Source organism: Mandrillus leucophaeus, unplaced genomic scaffold (genome assembly GCF_000951045.1).
Source record: "Mandrillus leucophaeus isolate KB7577 unplaced genomic scaffold, Mleu.le_1.0 Scaffold39, whole genome shotgun sequence".
NCBI classification, from domain to species: Eukaryota; Metazoa; Chordata; class Mammalia; order Primates; family Cercopithecidae; genus Mandrillus; species Mandrillus leucophaeus.
The window spans coordinates 1,882,977-1,898,013 of NW_012104142.1; the positions used below are offsets into that span (position 1 = coordinate 1,882,977).

The 15,037-nt window shown below is 51.8% G+C and overlaps 1 protein-coding gene across 1 annotated transcript in view; it reads left to right on the forward strand.

Annotated features, from left to right (window-relative positions):
- PALD1 (phosphatase domain containing, paladin 1) overlaps window positions 1-15,037 on the forward strand; it is a 43,112-nt gene that overhangs the window by 14,074 nt on the left and 14,001 nt on the right. Inside the window, exons 15-17 of the mRNA XM_011991066.1 lie at window positions 997-1,137; window positions 1,358-1,429; window positions 7,283-7,423. Coding sequence (XP_011846456.1) covers window positions 997-1,137; window positions 1,358-1,429; window positions 7,283-7,423 — 354 coding nt within the window. The remainder of the gene's footprint in view (window positions 1-996; window positions 1,138-1,357; window positions 1,430-7,282; window positions 7,424-15,037) is intronic.

The following is a 15,037-nucleotide window of genomic DNA, read 5'->3' on the forward strand; positions in this document are numbered from 1 at the left end:
TGTATGTGTTATAGGTGTGTGTGTTATCAGGGTGTGTGTGTATTCTGTTACAGGTGTGTGCGTGTATTTGTTATAAGGGGTGTGTGTGTGTGTGTTGAGGGTGAGCATGTCCATGGTGTGCGTGGTGTGTGTGTCTCAGTTGGGGACTGTGTATGGAGTGTGTGGGTGGCGTGTGGAGTGTGGCTGTGTGTGTGCATGTGTTTTTATGGAGTTTGTGATGTTTCCCTTGTCTGTGTTGGGGGCTGTGTGTGGAAAACCATCTTTAGGAGAGTGGTGTGGTGTGTGTGGTAGGGTTTGTGGAGGGATCGTTAGGAATGCTTGTGTGTGGCATCTGTAGGTCTGTGACTGTGGGTGTCTCTATAGTGTGTTTACGGGACGTGGATCCCTGTGTGGCGTTGTGTGTCTGGCGTGTGTTGTGGTGCGTGTGTTGTAGGTGGGTCGCTGTGTGCTGTGTGTTTCTGGCAATGGGGTCCGTTTCCTGCCTGAGCCCCTCCTGGCGCATCTCTCCGCGGCTCTCACTGCCTGCGGTCTGCTGCCCCCTAGTGGCCGTGTGCTGCCAGGCTTCTCTGAGGTCAGGCCTCCATCCTCATCGTGGGACCAGGGTTGGGTCCAGCTCAGGTGGGTGGCAGAGCCAGCGATCCATGTGCAGCCCAGGGGCGCAGTACACAGGGGTGGCATACAGGTGCATGTCCTGCGTGGTGGAGGGCGGGCACCTTGAGCCCCAGGTGCGTACTGTGTTGGCTCACACGTCCTGTTCGGGTGCTTGGTGTGAGAGTGGTTACAGCTGCACAGGTGCAGCCGTTGACACGCACATAGTCTCATGCACTCCGGTGAGTTTTGTTTGTGTGTGCAAGCTTGGGGGCCTGAGAGTTTCTGGCCTGAGGACAGTGGCTGGGACTGCCATGTGGATGGGGCTGCCATGTGGACGGGGGGCCCCGTTGGGGTCTGCGCATCCAGGAGGCACCCGCTGACCCAGACCTTGCTCTCCCCACCCAGGACTTTGACCAGCTGCTGGAGACCCTGTGGGCCTCCCTCTCCAAGGACCCAGGCACTGGCTTCGTGTTCAGCTGTCTCAGCGGCCAGGGCCGTACCACGACTGCGATGGTGGTGGCTGTCCTGGCCTTCTGGCACATCCAGGTATGTGTGGCCTCTCCAGGGAGATTAGAGATACGCCCAGAAGGGAGTGGACACTCAGGTCCCAGGCACACAGGTCCTGCAGGAGGGTGTGAGGGGCACAGATAGCCTGGTGTGGTCCCAGAGCCCCTTCCATCAGTCTTGGGCAGCCCCCCAGTCCTCCCCAGCAAGGGGCTCCTGGCGTTGGGAGGGGGCTTCTGTCTCAGCAGCTGTCCTCCCTCAGGGCTTCCCCGACATGGGTGAGGAGGAGCTCGTGAGTGTGCCTGATGCCAAGTTCACTAAGGGTGAATTTCAGGTGAGCATGCCCTGCGGGGTCCCTGGAGCACCTTGGAATGGGAGGAGGAGGAGGAGGACTCCTGCTCACAGGTCTAGGGGTCCTCAAAGCACGTCCCAGTGCTGTCACCTCTGCCACCTCATCATATCAGTGCTTCCCTGTTCCCATTTTATAGATGAGCCCAGCAAGGCATGGGACAGCTTGGCTCTGGGGCCCTGGCAGATGGCTGGCCATGGAGATGTGGGCTGGACCCCTCCCTGCCTGGCCTTGCTGCTGGGCTGCTGTGTGCCTTGGGGAGGTCACTGGCCACCGTCTTGTCTGGGTAATGTTGATAACAACCTCTCAGCACCTTCAACCCAGCTGTGGTTGATGACCTTGTGTGGGTCACCAGCCTGCTCTGCTCTGCCTGTTCCCCTATTTCAGATTAGGGCACTGGATGGCCAGCCACAAACATTACAGATTTAGTCATCCATGTATTGTGCACCTGCCACATGCCACAGGCCATCTTCTCAGGCATTCCAAGAGTCATGGCAACGTCTCTCAGAGTTGACCCATGACTGACCTGCAGTTGGCAACACAGTTGGCTCTTGTGTCACTGGATACCTTTGCTACTTGCCCCTCCCCTGCCCTCGCCACAGTCCTGAGGCCCTGACTGCTGTGCAGCACCTCACACTTCCCAAGCTCTTGCAGCCTCTGGGCCTTTGCATATGCTGTGCCTTCTCCCTTCCTTCTTCTGGCTGATTCTCTGATTCTTTCCTTTTTCCTTTTCTTTTTGTGGTAAAATAGGCATAACATAAAATGTACCATGTCAACCATTTTTAAATGTACAGTTCAGTGGCCTTAAGTACATTCACGTTGTTGTGCAACCATTGCCACAACCCATCTAACTCTTTCATCTTGCAAAACAGAACTCTGCCCTCCTATTCAGTAATAATTCCCCATCCTCCCTCCCAGCAGCCCCTGTTCTACTTTCTGTCTCCATGGATGTAACTACTCTAGGAATCTTCTATGAGTGGAATCGTACAGTATTTGTGTTTTATGACTAGTTCATTTCACTGAGCGTGATGTTCTCAAGGTTTACCCACATTGTAGCATGTGTCAGAATTTCTTTCCTTTTAGAGGCTGAATAATATCCCATTGTATGGATAGACCACATTTTATTTCTCCATTCCTCCATCAAAGGACACTATTTGCTTCCACCTTTTGGCTGTCATGAATGATACTGCTATGAAGTGCATTGTACACGTAGCTGAGTCCCTGCTTTCCATTCTTTTGGACATATACCCAGGAATGGAATTACTGGGTCCTATGGTAATTCTCTTTACTTTTTTGAGGAACCACCTTGCTGTTTGCCACAGGATATGCACCATTTTACATTCCCTCCAGCAACGCACAAAGGTGCCAATATTTCCACATCCTCGCCAACACTCGATTTCTGTTTTTTCTTTTCTTTCTCTTCCTTTCTTTGTTTCTTTCTTGAGATGGGATTTCACCATGTTGGCCAGGCTGGTCTCGAACTCCTGACCTCAGATGATCCACCTGCCTTAGCCTCCCAAAGTGCTGGGATTACAGGCGTGAGCCACCCTGCCCAGCCAATTTTTTTTTTTTTTTTTTTTTGATAATAGCCATCCTGCTGGGTATGAAGTGGTATCTTGTGGCTTTGATTTGCATTTCTCTAATGATTAGTGATGTTCAATATCTTCTTATGTGTTTATTGGCCACTCATATATCTTCTTTGGAGAAATGTCTGTTCAAGTCCTTTGCCCATTTTTGAATTGGATTGTTGTTGAGTTTTGGTTCTTTATATATTCTGGAAACTAATCTCTTGTAAGAGAGGTGATGTGTAAATATGTTCTCTATTATGTGGGCTGACTTTTTACTCATTCATAGTGTCATCTGATGCACAAAAGTTCTTAATTTTGATGAAGTCCAGTTTGTCTGTTTTTTCTTTTGTTGCCTATGCCCTTGGTGCTGTGTCCAAGAAATCACTGCCAACTCCAATGTCATGAAGCTTCTCCCCTGTGTTTTATCCTAAGACTTTTATAGTTTTAACTCTTAGGTTAAAATCCTAAGTTTTAGGATTTTTTTTTTTTTTTTGGGATTCATTTTGAGTTAGTTTTTGTATATGGTGTGAGGTAAGGGTTGTCTAAGTTTATTCTTTTGCATGTGGATATCTGGTTTTTCCAGCACCATTAGTTTAAGAATCTGTCTTTCCCCATTAAAAAGTCTTGGCACCCTTGTTGAAAGCCACTTGACCATATATATGAGGGTTTATTTTCCAGCTGAATTTAGTCTTCGCATTGGTCCTTCGAATGTGATGGTCAGGCCTCTGCTTCCTTACACCAGACCCTGTGCTGGGAGCTGTGTGTACTCCCCCTGTCTCCTTTCCCAGCCCCCAGGAGGTAGGTGCTTTTACTGCTCCCAGTTTGTAGATGAGAATATGAGGCCTGGGGAGACAAGTTTATTACCCTAGGGCCACATCAGAGAGGTGGGGCTGGGGTATAAGCCAGGCTGTGAACCTCAGAGCCTGTGTTCCAAAGTTACATCATGTGACCTGAAGACACCCCTGTATACCCCATCCTCACCCACCCCCAGATAATCTAGACCAGCTTCCTTTGCAATTAGTTCAGCATTTGCTGAGCCAACAGTCTGTTGGGGAGAAGGGAATATTCAATAGAGCATGAAGAGGCCCAGAGCAGACACTGGTTTTAAGGGCCAAGAGTGCAGCTGAGGGAGCCTGAGAGGGCTTCATAGAGGAGGCAGCATTTGAGTGCCTTTGGGGAAGATTAGTGAGTATGCTTGGTGAGGAGAGGAGTGTGTAGAAAGATCAAGTGTGCAAAGGAGGGATTCTGGAAAGGACAGGAACGATGTAAGGCTGTGATTTGTCAGAAGGGAAGCAGGCAGGACTGAGGGATGGGGGCCCGGATTGTGAAGGCCCTGGAGGGTTGCACTATGTGTTTGACCTTGACTGTGAGGCCAGCAGGGAGGCAGAGGAGGTTGTGATCAGACTCTCAGTCTGGGGGTCCCAGCAGGCAGTTGTGTGGTTTGGGGAGCGGAGGGAGAGGCAGGAGCTGAGTGAGGAGGGGCTGCAGGGTGAGCAGGAGCAGCCCAGTCCTCATTGGTAGGTCTTGTGGGCTCCTGGATGTGGGGTGAGGACGGCACCTAGGATGACCTCGAGTTTCTGGCTTTGCGGTCGTGACAGCTGTCGAGATGTGGAAGTCAGAGGAGGAACAGCTGCAGCAGAGGCCAGGAGTTGGGTTCCCTGTGAAAAGCTGCAGTCCTATCTGAGGTGGCCCCCAGGGGACACAGTTCCCTGCACCTTCCTGGGGACCTGCCTAGAGTCTGGGATTGGAGGTGTGGACTGGGCAGCTCCCTCCTGCTCCCCTGGGCACAGCCTTAGCCAGATCTGCCACTAGTTCCTTCCAGACTATTCTTTTTTCTCCTCCCACTTGGCTGCAACTTCATGCCTGCTGGGGTGCCCAGCCCCAGGCCAGGACTCTCTGAGAAACACACGAGTTGGGGAAAGGCCTTTCCCTGTTCTTAAGTGGCAGCCAGAGAGAGAAGAGGGCGAGTTAGGTGTTCATTCATTCACTGGGCAGCTGTTGCTGGGGCATCGGGCAGGTGCCAGGTGCAACTCCAGGTGCTGGCAGAAAGCCCCTCACTTAGTGGGGAGCAGGCATGAAAGCAGAAGCAGATGAGCAGGTGGCTGTCGACCATGGGACAGGGCTCTGCGGGGACCTTGCAGAGTGGTGGGGGTGGGTGGTGGGAGGGGTTATGGGTGAGGCTGGAGAAATAGGCTGGGACCGGGTGGTGCAGGGGGCCTTGTGGGCCCCAGTTTCTGTGCTGAGTGCAAGGGAGCCATGAAGAGATCAAAGCCTGGGAATTATACAAACATGGGTTCACATCTATACTTTTGTAAGACCTCTCTGGCCACCAGGGAGAGGGAGGGCGGGGAGGAGGTGGAGACGCTGGTCAGAGGGGTACTGATGTGGAGGCAAAGGGGGATGGAGGTCTGGATCAGGTGCCAGCTGTAGAGAGGTGCAGTGTAGACAGATTTGGAGGGGAACTCAGCACAGGGTGGCTGAGAGGGCCTGGGGGGGAAGAGCCATAGAGTGACCTAAACAGGCTTCAGTTTTCCCTTGCAATAAAGGGCAGATTATATCATTTTTCTTTTTCTTTTTCTTTTTCTTATTACTCAGATATGGGGTCTCACTATGTTGGCCAGGTCGGTCTTGAACTTCTGGCCTCAAGCGATCTCCCCACCTCGGCCTCCCAAAGTGCTGGGATTACAGGCATGAGCCACTGCACCTGGCCTGGGTGGGGGATAATATCAGATGAGTGGTGTCCAACTCTGAGTGTCTGCGCAGTACCTGGGGCTCCTGGAGGTTAGGAGGAGGGTGGGGAGGCTTCTCACACCCCCTCCTCACCCCTCCAGCCCTGGTATGTGACAGCTATCTGTTTTATAGATCAAAGTTCTGCATGAGGCCTCGTTTGAAGCAGGATTTCTACTGCTTAAAAAATAAGCACCTCGACCAGGCGTGGTGGCTCACGCCTGTAATTCTAGCACTTTGGGAGGCTTAGGTGGGCGGATCACCTGAGGCCAAGAGTTCAAGACCAGCCTGGCCAACATTACGAAACCCTATCTCTACTAAAAATACAAAAATTAGCTGGGTGCAGTGGCAGGCACCTGTAATCGCAGCTACTCGGGAGGCTGAGGCGGGAGAATTGGTTGAACCCAGGAGGCAGAGGTTGCAGTGAGCCAAGATCTTGCCATTGCACTCCAGACTGGGTGACAGGGCAAGACTCCATCCCAAACAAAACAAAATAAAACAAAATAAGCACCTTAGGTCAACTTAACATTCCATGGGTGCATTGGGGTGGTTTTTGTATCGTGTAATACAGAGCATACAAAATGGCAATTTGGAGTCACAGTCGTGCATTTAATATGTCTTGAACATCTTAAATCACTTCTGTTCCCATGTTTTTTTGTAGAATTATTTCCTAACGAGAACCACTTCTTGACTGTGGCTCTCCTGTGAGAAGTGGGTGCGCGCTGTGATGTCTTTGGCTGTGGCAGTCCTGTTTTCCTAGTGACTCTGTTGATGTGCTCTGACACTGAAAATCTGTGTGGTGTGCAAGATACTAAGTTGTGGATTGGTGGGGCTTTTATGCCACAGCTTATCAGAACTTGAAGATACTGGTACTTAATACTCTCTTAAGGAACAATTTACCTCCAAATTTTAGGCTGGAAAATTAATGGAATAACTTCCCAGCACTTTGGGAGGCTGGGGGCGTGGATTGCTTTAGCCCAGGAGTTTGAGATTAGCCTGGGCAACGTGGCAAAACCCCGTTTCTACTAAAAGTACAAAACATCAGCCACGTGTGGTGGCATGGGCCTGTAGTCCCAGCTACGCGGGGGGCTGGGGTGGGAGGATCACCTGAGTCCAGGAAGTTGAGGTTTCAGTAAGCCCTGATCACGCCACTGCACTCCTGCCTGGATGACAGCGTGAGACTCTTCTCTCCATAAAACAGCAACAAAAGATGTCAATGGGATAGCTAAAAAGGAATCATAATCCATACCTTTTTTAGATTTTCGGTACAAATTGCAATGTCTGTGTACTGATCCTCAACACAACCAATAAATCCCAATTGTGGAGGAAAAAGAAAAGCACCTGGGTAGCCTGGCCCCTGAGATGTCCAGGATCCCCCGTCCTCCCTCTGTCTGAGAACTGAGGCGCAGGGCTCTGTGGTCAGCACCTGGGCCTTAGGCCTGGTGTGGCCTTTTGGTGAGGGTGCAAGCCTGGTGCTGGGGCTGTGGGTTCTCACCTGCCCCCACCAGCTTTCTGTCTGCTCACCCCCGTTCTCTGGCCCCAGGTAGTAATGAAGGTGGTGCAGCTGCTGCCCGATGGGCACCGTGTGAAGAAGGAGGTGGACGCGGCGCTGGACACCGTCAGTGAGACCATGACGCCCATGCACTACCACCTGCGGGAGATCATCATCTGCACCTACCGCCAGGTGAGCCCTTGCCCCACCCCAGCCACCCTTCCAGGTGTGCACGGCCCAGGGAGTGGCTGATGTGGCTTTGGGGTTGCTAGGGGTCCTAGGGGCCCCTCCTTGGCTCCTGGTCACTTTTCCACCTTCTGGAAGTGGAAGTGACCCATGAAATGGACACATCCCCAGCCCCAACCCACTCATACCAGATTCTGGAGTGGTGGGGGGGATGCGTGCAGGGGCCACGTTCAAAGCATTCAACAACTGCTGCGGCCCTGGGACCAATCAAGGATGTGGCCAATCAGAGTGAACACCCAGGAGCCCTGTGGTGCCAGGCATTAACCCTCTAGTTTCTGAGTCCTGGCAGGGGGACCAGAGGTCCCGGACAGGAGTCAGGTCGTGGTGGGTGGGGACCCTCGGGGTCTTGGAGTGGCTGTTTCACAGCTAGCACGGAGGCCGTCATCTCGGGATGTGGGTATGTCTATGCTGCCCTGGGGCTGGGGCTGGCTCCCAGATGGGGTGTTTTTGGTCTGCTTAGTAAAAATTGTTTTTAAATAACTCATCACATTATAAAATTAAAGTTTTGGCCATGCACGGTGTCTCATGCCTGTAATCCTAGTACTTTAGGAGGCCGAGGCAGGCAGATCACCTGAGGTCAGGAGTTGAAGACCAGACTGGCCAATGTGGTGAAACTCCATCTCTACTAAAATACAAAAATTAGCCGGGCGTGGTGGTGGGCACCTGTAGTCCCAGCTACTCAGGAGGGTGAGACAGGAGAATCGCTTGAACCCAGGAGGCAGAGGTTGCAGTGAGCGAAGATCATGCCATTGCACTCCAGCCTGGGCAATAGTGAGACTCCTCAAAAAAAAAAAAAGTTTCATAATAGTCCAGATTTCATGTAATAATCTGGATTTTCAGCCTATCTGGAAAGAATGTGCCCTTAAGCCTGCCTGAGTCCCCAGTACTCCCTGCTCTGTCACACTCAGCCCTACTGGCTCAGTCCCATGACCACAGGCTAATGTGGGCTCTGGAGTTTTCTTCCTGGGTCTCTGTGTGGAGTGCTCACTTCTGTTCCTCTCTGGCCCAGTGAATCTGATTGCCTTCTGGGACAGAGGCAGGTGCTGAGTGGGAGGGGCAGTGGTGCGAGCCGGTGGGTAGGGGGTGAGGACTCCATGGTGCTGAGAGGGGGCTGTATGTGCCAGTCATGTGTTCCCCACTGCTGGCCAGCAATTCTTAGAAACAGCTCTTGCCTGTGGACCCTGCAGAGGGGGCCTGCCCCAAGCCAGCCCTATGCTCAGCTGCAGCTGTGCACACATTGGGGCAATGACTGATTGGGCCCAGCTTTTGCTCAGGGTCATGGATCAGGCCCTGATTGGGGCAAAGGGTGGATGCCTAGCTGGAAGGCAGGGTAAGGCATCTGGGGTCAACCTGGGTCCAAGATCAGAGGTCAATTGGGAGGGGAGTTTGGAGAGATTAAGAGGCTGCCAGGCCAGGGGAAGAGTGACTCACACCTGTAATCCCAGCACTTTGGGAGACGTAGGCAGGAGGATCACTTGAGGCCAGGAGTTTGAGACTTGCCTGGGCAACATAGCAAGACCTTGTCTCTACAAAAAAAAGAAAAAAAATTAGCTGGGCATGTTGGCCTACGGTCCCAGCTACTTGGGAGGCTGAGGTGGGAGGACTTCTTGAGCCTGAGGAGTCGAGGCTGCAGTGAGCTGTTGTCACTCCACTGCACTCTAGCCTGGGTGATGGGGAGAGACTGTCTCAAAAAAAAAAAAAAAAAAAAAAGGCTGTTAAATGTGGGGAGAGGAAGGTGGTTAAGGAGTTTCAGAAGATGGACTTTGGTGAATTTAGGAAGAACTATTTTCTTCAGGGCCATAGTTAGATTGGATCCTGAGTCTCCTTTTGAGTTACCTTTGGGTCCCTCTCACAACGGTCTTGTGGCAGCAATGAGCTAAGAAGCTGAGCTCCTCCCACTTTCAGAGGATGCTGAGAGGGTTGAGAATCGAAGCTTCCAGTTCAGTCTCCAGCTGGAGGCCCAATAGTTGAAAAAGGATGCCTGCTTCAGAGCATCTTAGACCCTCAATCCCATGCTGGCCAGGGTCTGTTAGCCCCTACCCCCCTGACTTCTGAAGCTGATAGGCCTCCCTTCCTCTCATCTCCGCAGCCCTGGAAGTCCATTGTGAGGCACCCAGAGGGTGGAGCAGGGAGCATGACAGGGCCTGAGCCCTGGGGAGAGAGGAGGGTTTCCCCAGAGCTGGCCTGGAGCAGTGTCCTCAGAGAGCCTGGGAAGGTGCGTCAGTTGGGAGGGGCTGCATGGCAAAGGCCAGGGGGCCGAAAGGTGCAAAACGAGTTTAGAGGCAGCAAAGGTGGTTTGGTGCACACATCTGATGACATAGAAGTTGTTGGAGATGAGTTGGTGTGGGTGAGTTGGCGCTCCTCCTTGGACATTGGAGAGGGAAAGGTGGTTGGGGCTGTGAGAGGTGATTGCTTTACTCTGTTGGCATTGGAGAAGGAAGGTGGGTGGGGTGTTAGAGGTGGTCACTCTGGCTGCCTTCTGAATGTGAAGTGTTTTTTAGTGAGGAGAGAGGAAGCAGAGCCAGCTGAGGATTCTTACCGCTCCCACCAGGTCACCCACCCCCTTTCCAAAGGCCAGGTTGGTTGTGACCTCTGCAGTGGGAGAACGGGGATCCCTGAGCCCCAGGGCCCCTTGGAGGGCCCAGAGGCAAGATGTAGAGTCATTCCAGAATATGGCCACCAGGTGGCGCCAGTGACCTACCTGGCCAAATTCTTCGAGGCACTGAAGAGCCGGGGGACTGAGACACCCTCTGGTTCAGGGGCTTGCACCCCGCATGTCCAAGAGATCTGAGAGCTTTAAACCATGCTGTGGCAGAGCTCCACTCCTAGAGAGTCTGATTTAGTTGGTGGGGGTGTCTTGGCCAGGGCACGGGGCTTGTTTTTGAAGTCTCCCAGGTGATTCCAGTGCACAGCCAAGGCTGAGAGCCACATATTCTAAGCAGCGGCCCCCAGCTTTAGTGGACTTCAGAATCACCTGGTGGGCTTGTTAAAATGCAGACTGCTGGGCCCCACTCTGGAGCTTCTGATTCTGGAGATCTGGAGGTCTAACACACTCCCAGATGATACTGATGCTGGCAGGGACCACACTGGGGGACCTGCCATCCCCCCACAATCTCCGTTACAGCAGCTCTATTGACATACAATTCACGATGTATATAATTCACGTGCCATGCAATTCACTTATCTATGGTGCATGAGTCCGTGGTTTTTAGTACATTCACAGAGTTGTGCACCCAGCACCACATCAAGTTTAGAACATTTTTCATCACCCTGAAAAGAAACCTCACACCCACTAGCAGTCGCTTCCCCTCCCCCACCCTCTGGCAGCCACTGATCTTTCTGCCGCTATGGATTTGCATGGTCTGGCCATTTCATATAAATGGAATCATACACTCTGTGGTCCTTTGTGTCTGGCTTCTTTCACTTAGCATAACGTTTGAAGGTTTATCTGTGTTGTAGCATGTATTCTTAGTTTTCATGGCTGAATAATATTCTGTTGTATAGACATATCCCATTATATCTGTCTATTCATCAGCTGATAGGCATTTGGCTTGTTGTAGAACTTTTTGGCTATTATGAATAATGTTGCTGTGAGGATTCATGTACAAGTTTTTGTGTGAACGTATGTTTTCATTTCTCTTGATTATATACCTAGGAGTGGAATTGCTGGATCATATGGTCATTCTGTGTTAAACCTTTTCAGGTTAACCACCATGAATTGGTGACTGAGTGGGGATAAGAGGCAACGGTCTTCACTCCCAGCCCACGTTCCTCCCCAGACCATGTTGTCCTTGACCCAAGGATCTCATCCATGTTGCCCCAGTGGGCTGCTGGGAGGTTGTGGAGGCTCAAGAAAGGCAGCGGCCCGGACCACCCCTTCCCTCTGGTGGTGACTTCTGGAAATTGGCAGTCAGGTCTCCCCTGCAGTATCAGCTGTCCTTCTGGTTTCAAACCCAGAAGTCCTCCAGCAGGGTCTGTGCTTCTCTGCTCAGAGCAGGCCGGGTGCTGTGTGTGCAGGGGGTGCCATCAGCCTGGTCAGATCCCCCACAGTCTCTGGATGTAAATGAACCTGAGCTCAGGCTTGGGCAGAGCTTTATCCCCTCCACTGGCTTAATTTGCCTGGGAATGTTCTAGGTTCGGTCCACATTTGGCCCATCTGAAGTTTTCCAAAGTCCCGAGAGTCCACTTGGGATCCTGAAATTCAACAGCATGTGTCTACTTGGCTTCCTGCCCCTCACTCCCCAGAGCCCCCAAATGGTGAATTTCTTTTTCCTGGCCCCCTGCCAGCTTCAGCAGTCAGCTTATACGTTAATAATAAGCAGTTAAGAACACAGCTCCTGTGTTATGGCATTTGTGCTTCTTCAGCAATGAAGCTATTCCAGGGCCCTCAGTTGGGAACAGTGGAAGAATTTGGAGGTCAATATCCTTTTGTGGATCAGAGAGGAGGGCTCAGAATGTGCATGAATCTTCATTTGCACCCTGAGGTTGCACAGCAGGAATAAGGACAGTAAGTACCAAAAGCTTAGATGGCCCAGGGAGAACAAAGAGTCTCCCAGAATCCTGATAGCGATGATTTTACTTTTGCCCTTTTCTTTCTGGGCTTCGTGCACTTGCCTGCAGCCTGTCTGGAAGCTGTGATTGTGGCAGGCCCACGAGACGTCTCTGGCCGCTCACCTAGGCTGTGTTTGTGCATTTCAGCATGTGCCCAGCCAGCATGTGCCGCCTCAGCGCTGGGCCCTGTGCGGACACTGGGCGGGGGCCAGTGATGAAAGGTGGGCAGAGCTGACGTTCTAGTAGGGCAGAGAAAGGCAAAATTAAGCAACAGCTCCGGCTCCTGGGCGTTTTGTTGTGTTTGCCGAGGAGCCCTTACATCATCACATTCTGTGTTCACATACCACGCAGTGAGTGGAAGTGCCGTTTCCCACGCTGTTCCTGTGTATAGCATGTGTGGCCGGCCCTTCACGTTCTTTCCTGTCATCTTCTAGGATGGGGCTGATGTGGACCTCGTAGCGCATGTGGCTCTTCTGTTGTGTGGATTATTTCTGTAAGGCTGATACTTAGAAGTAGAATTATTGAATGAGTCAAAACGTAGGAACTTACATTTTTAAGTATTTTGGAATGTTTCAAACAGAAAATTTCAAAGCAGAGAGTATAATTTCCTCAGGCCTCGTGTGCCCACCTCCCAGCTGCAGTAAGTACCCATCTCAGCCAGTCTTATTTCATCTCAAGCCCTCTGAGCTCTGCACTGAATTATTTTAAAGCACATCCCAGTCCTCACGGTACTTCTTCTGTGCATATTTCAGTGCGTACCTCTAAAGAAGGGGGATCTTTTAAAGAAGGTAATCACACCGCCATTATTGCCTCTTAAACAATGGACAGTCGCTACTTACCAGCAAATATCTGGTCAATGTTTAGATGTTTCCACTAATCTCACAGGCCTTCTGCAGCTGGATCAGGATCCAAACAAGATCCACATGTTGCATTTGATTGACGTGGCCCTAAGTCTCTTCTAATCTCAACAGTTCTCCTTTCCCCCTCTGAAATATATTTGTGAGGTGAACTGGTTGTCTTCCTGGGCTTCCTGGAGGTAATTTTGCTAGTTGCACCCCTAGATTTAAGTTGGCCTGTGCTTCCTGGAAATGGTTCACGGCCAAGGCTTCACGAGATTCCAGCTCATTGTGGCCAGAATGGTTACTGGGGGTGCCATATGCTGCTGTTGGGGCTGGAAGGTCCTGTCCTCTCTCCTGTTATGACTGGCTTCTGGGCATTGCCAACTTGCAGAATGGTGATCTGCTGGCTCTCTCATTCCATCTACGTTAATTAACTGCAATACTTCCAGAATGAGAGACTTCCCCTCAGGTGTGGTGGGGACAGACAGGCAGGTTCCATGCTTGCTGTTTCCTTTGATTTCCCTGTCTCCAGTGGATGGGTTGGTTTGGGAGATGCTTGTCTAAAAATGAGGCAAAGATGTTGGCTTCAGCAAGACCTAATGTTCCTCCAGATTTGGATGTGGTTGGAGTCTGTGAGGAGGGTCTGGGTGACTGGAGTGAGAGCCGGCAGGGAGAGGGATGGGGTAGAGGCTCATGTGGAGGGACGGGGAGTCACTAGAGACCCAGTGCCAGCCACACATGTCCTGATATCTCCTTGACCAACTTGGAACTAGTCCGAGAGGTGCCCATGCTGGGCTGATAGACATTTTCACGACCACAGTCCTCACTTTGCCTGTGTGTGATAAAGGGCGTACTAATGTTGGTTCCGGTTTTACATTTGAGGAGGGAGGCACTGAGCTTGCCCAATAATATGCTGCTGGCAGATTTAGGAGGCTGGCAAGACCCAGCCCCTGACTCCCAGATTGGGCCTCTCCGCCATGCCACATGGCCTCCCAAGTGGGAGGAGGCACCATTTCATCTCTCCCTGCCCACCTTGAGCCCTGCTGCAGGGAAACAGAACTGGAAGCCATGGTCCTTGCCCTTGAGGAAGCTGCAGACTGAGCAGGAGAAGGACGAGGAAAAGAACACATCCCCGACACAGGTTGTGGGTGCAGCTGGGAGGGGGTGGAGCTGAGCCTAGGCACATATTTTCCACTGGGACAGACCTTCCCTGAGGGAACAGCCTCGACCCTTCTCTCTGCCTATGCCTGTCTCAAGCAGCCCGACTTCAGGGGCTGCAGCCTATGGCAATGCCCCTCTGTTCTCCAGTGTGTGCAAGATTGAGTCAAGGCTCGGATGCCCCGTGCATGTGAAGGGACCAGATGCTTGGGGCATTTTAAAAACTGCCTCAAGGCCGTGCACTCTGGCTCATGCCTGCAATCCCAGCACTTCGGGAGGCCAAGGTGGGAGGGTCACCTGAGGTCAGGAGTTCAAGACCGGTCTGGCCAACATGGTGAAACCCTGTCTGTACAAAAATACAAAAATTAGCTGAACGTGGTGGTACACCTGTCATCCCAGCTACTTGGGAGGCTGCGGCAGGAGAATCACTCGAACCCTGGAGGCAGAGGTTGCAGTGAGCTGAGATCATGCTGCTGCACTCTAGCCTGGGTCACAGAGTGAGACTCCATCTCAGAACAAACAAATAAACAAATAAACTGCCTCAAAAGGGAAAAAGAAAGAAAGAAAATCCATTGAACTAAGCCACTTCCGGCGCTTTGGATGGAAGTGAGAGTGCCGGGCCCTGGCTGAGGAGAATCCAACATGGCCGCCAGCCCAGGGCGGTGACACCCTCGGCTCACCTCGTTGTTTCCTTTTGGGCTTGGAAAGGGAAAATATTTATGACAAAAACCAAAGTCAGAGCGCCTGGAGGAGGCCCTGCTAGAATCATTAATGCCAGCGGCACTTTTCCTGGGCTTTGGCTGGTGACGTTAATTCTTAGTGTTTGGTGTTTAAAACAGCCTGTGTCTCCTGTTTTCCCTTGGGAAGAGTTTGAAGAACAGCTGAGGTGAAGGGAGCCACACAGGGAGAAGGCAACGTCGTCTGGTCTCAAAGCAAGATTTATTGTATAAAGACTGTAGTGCTTTAACTTTGAGCAGTGCTTTTTGAGCGTCCCCTCCCCTCCCCTCCCCTT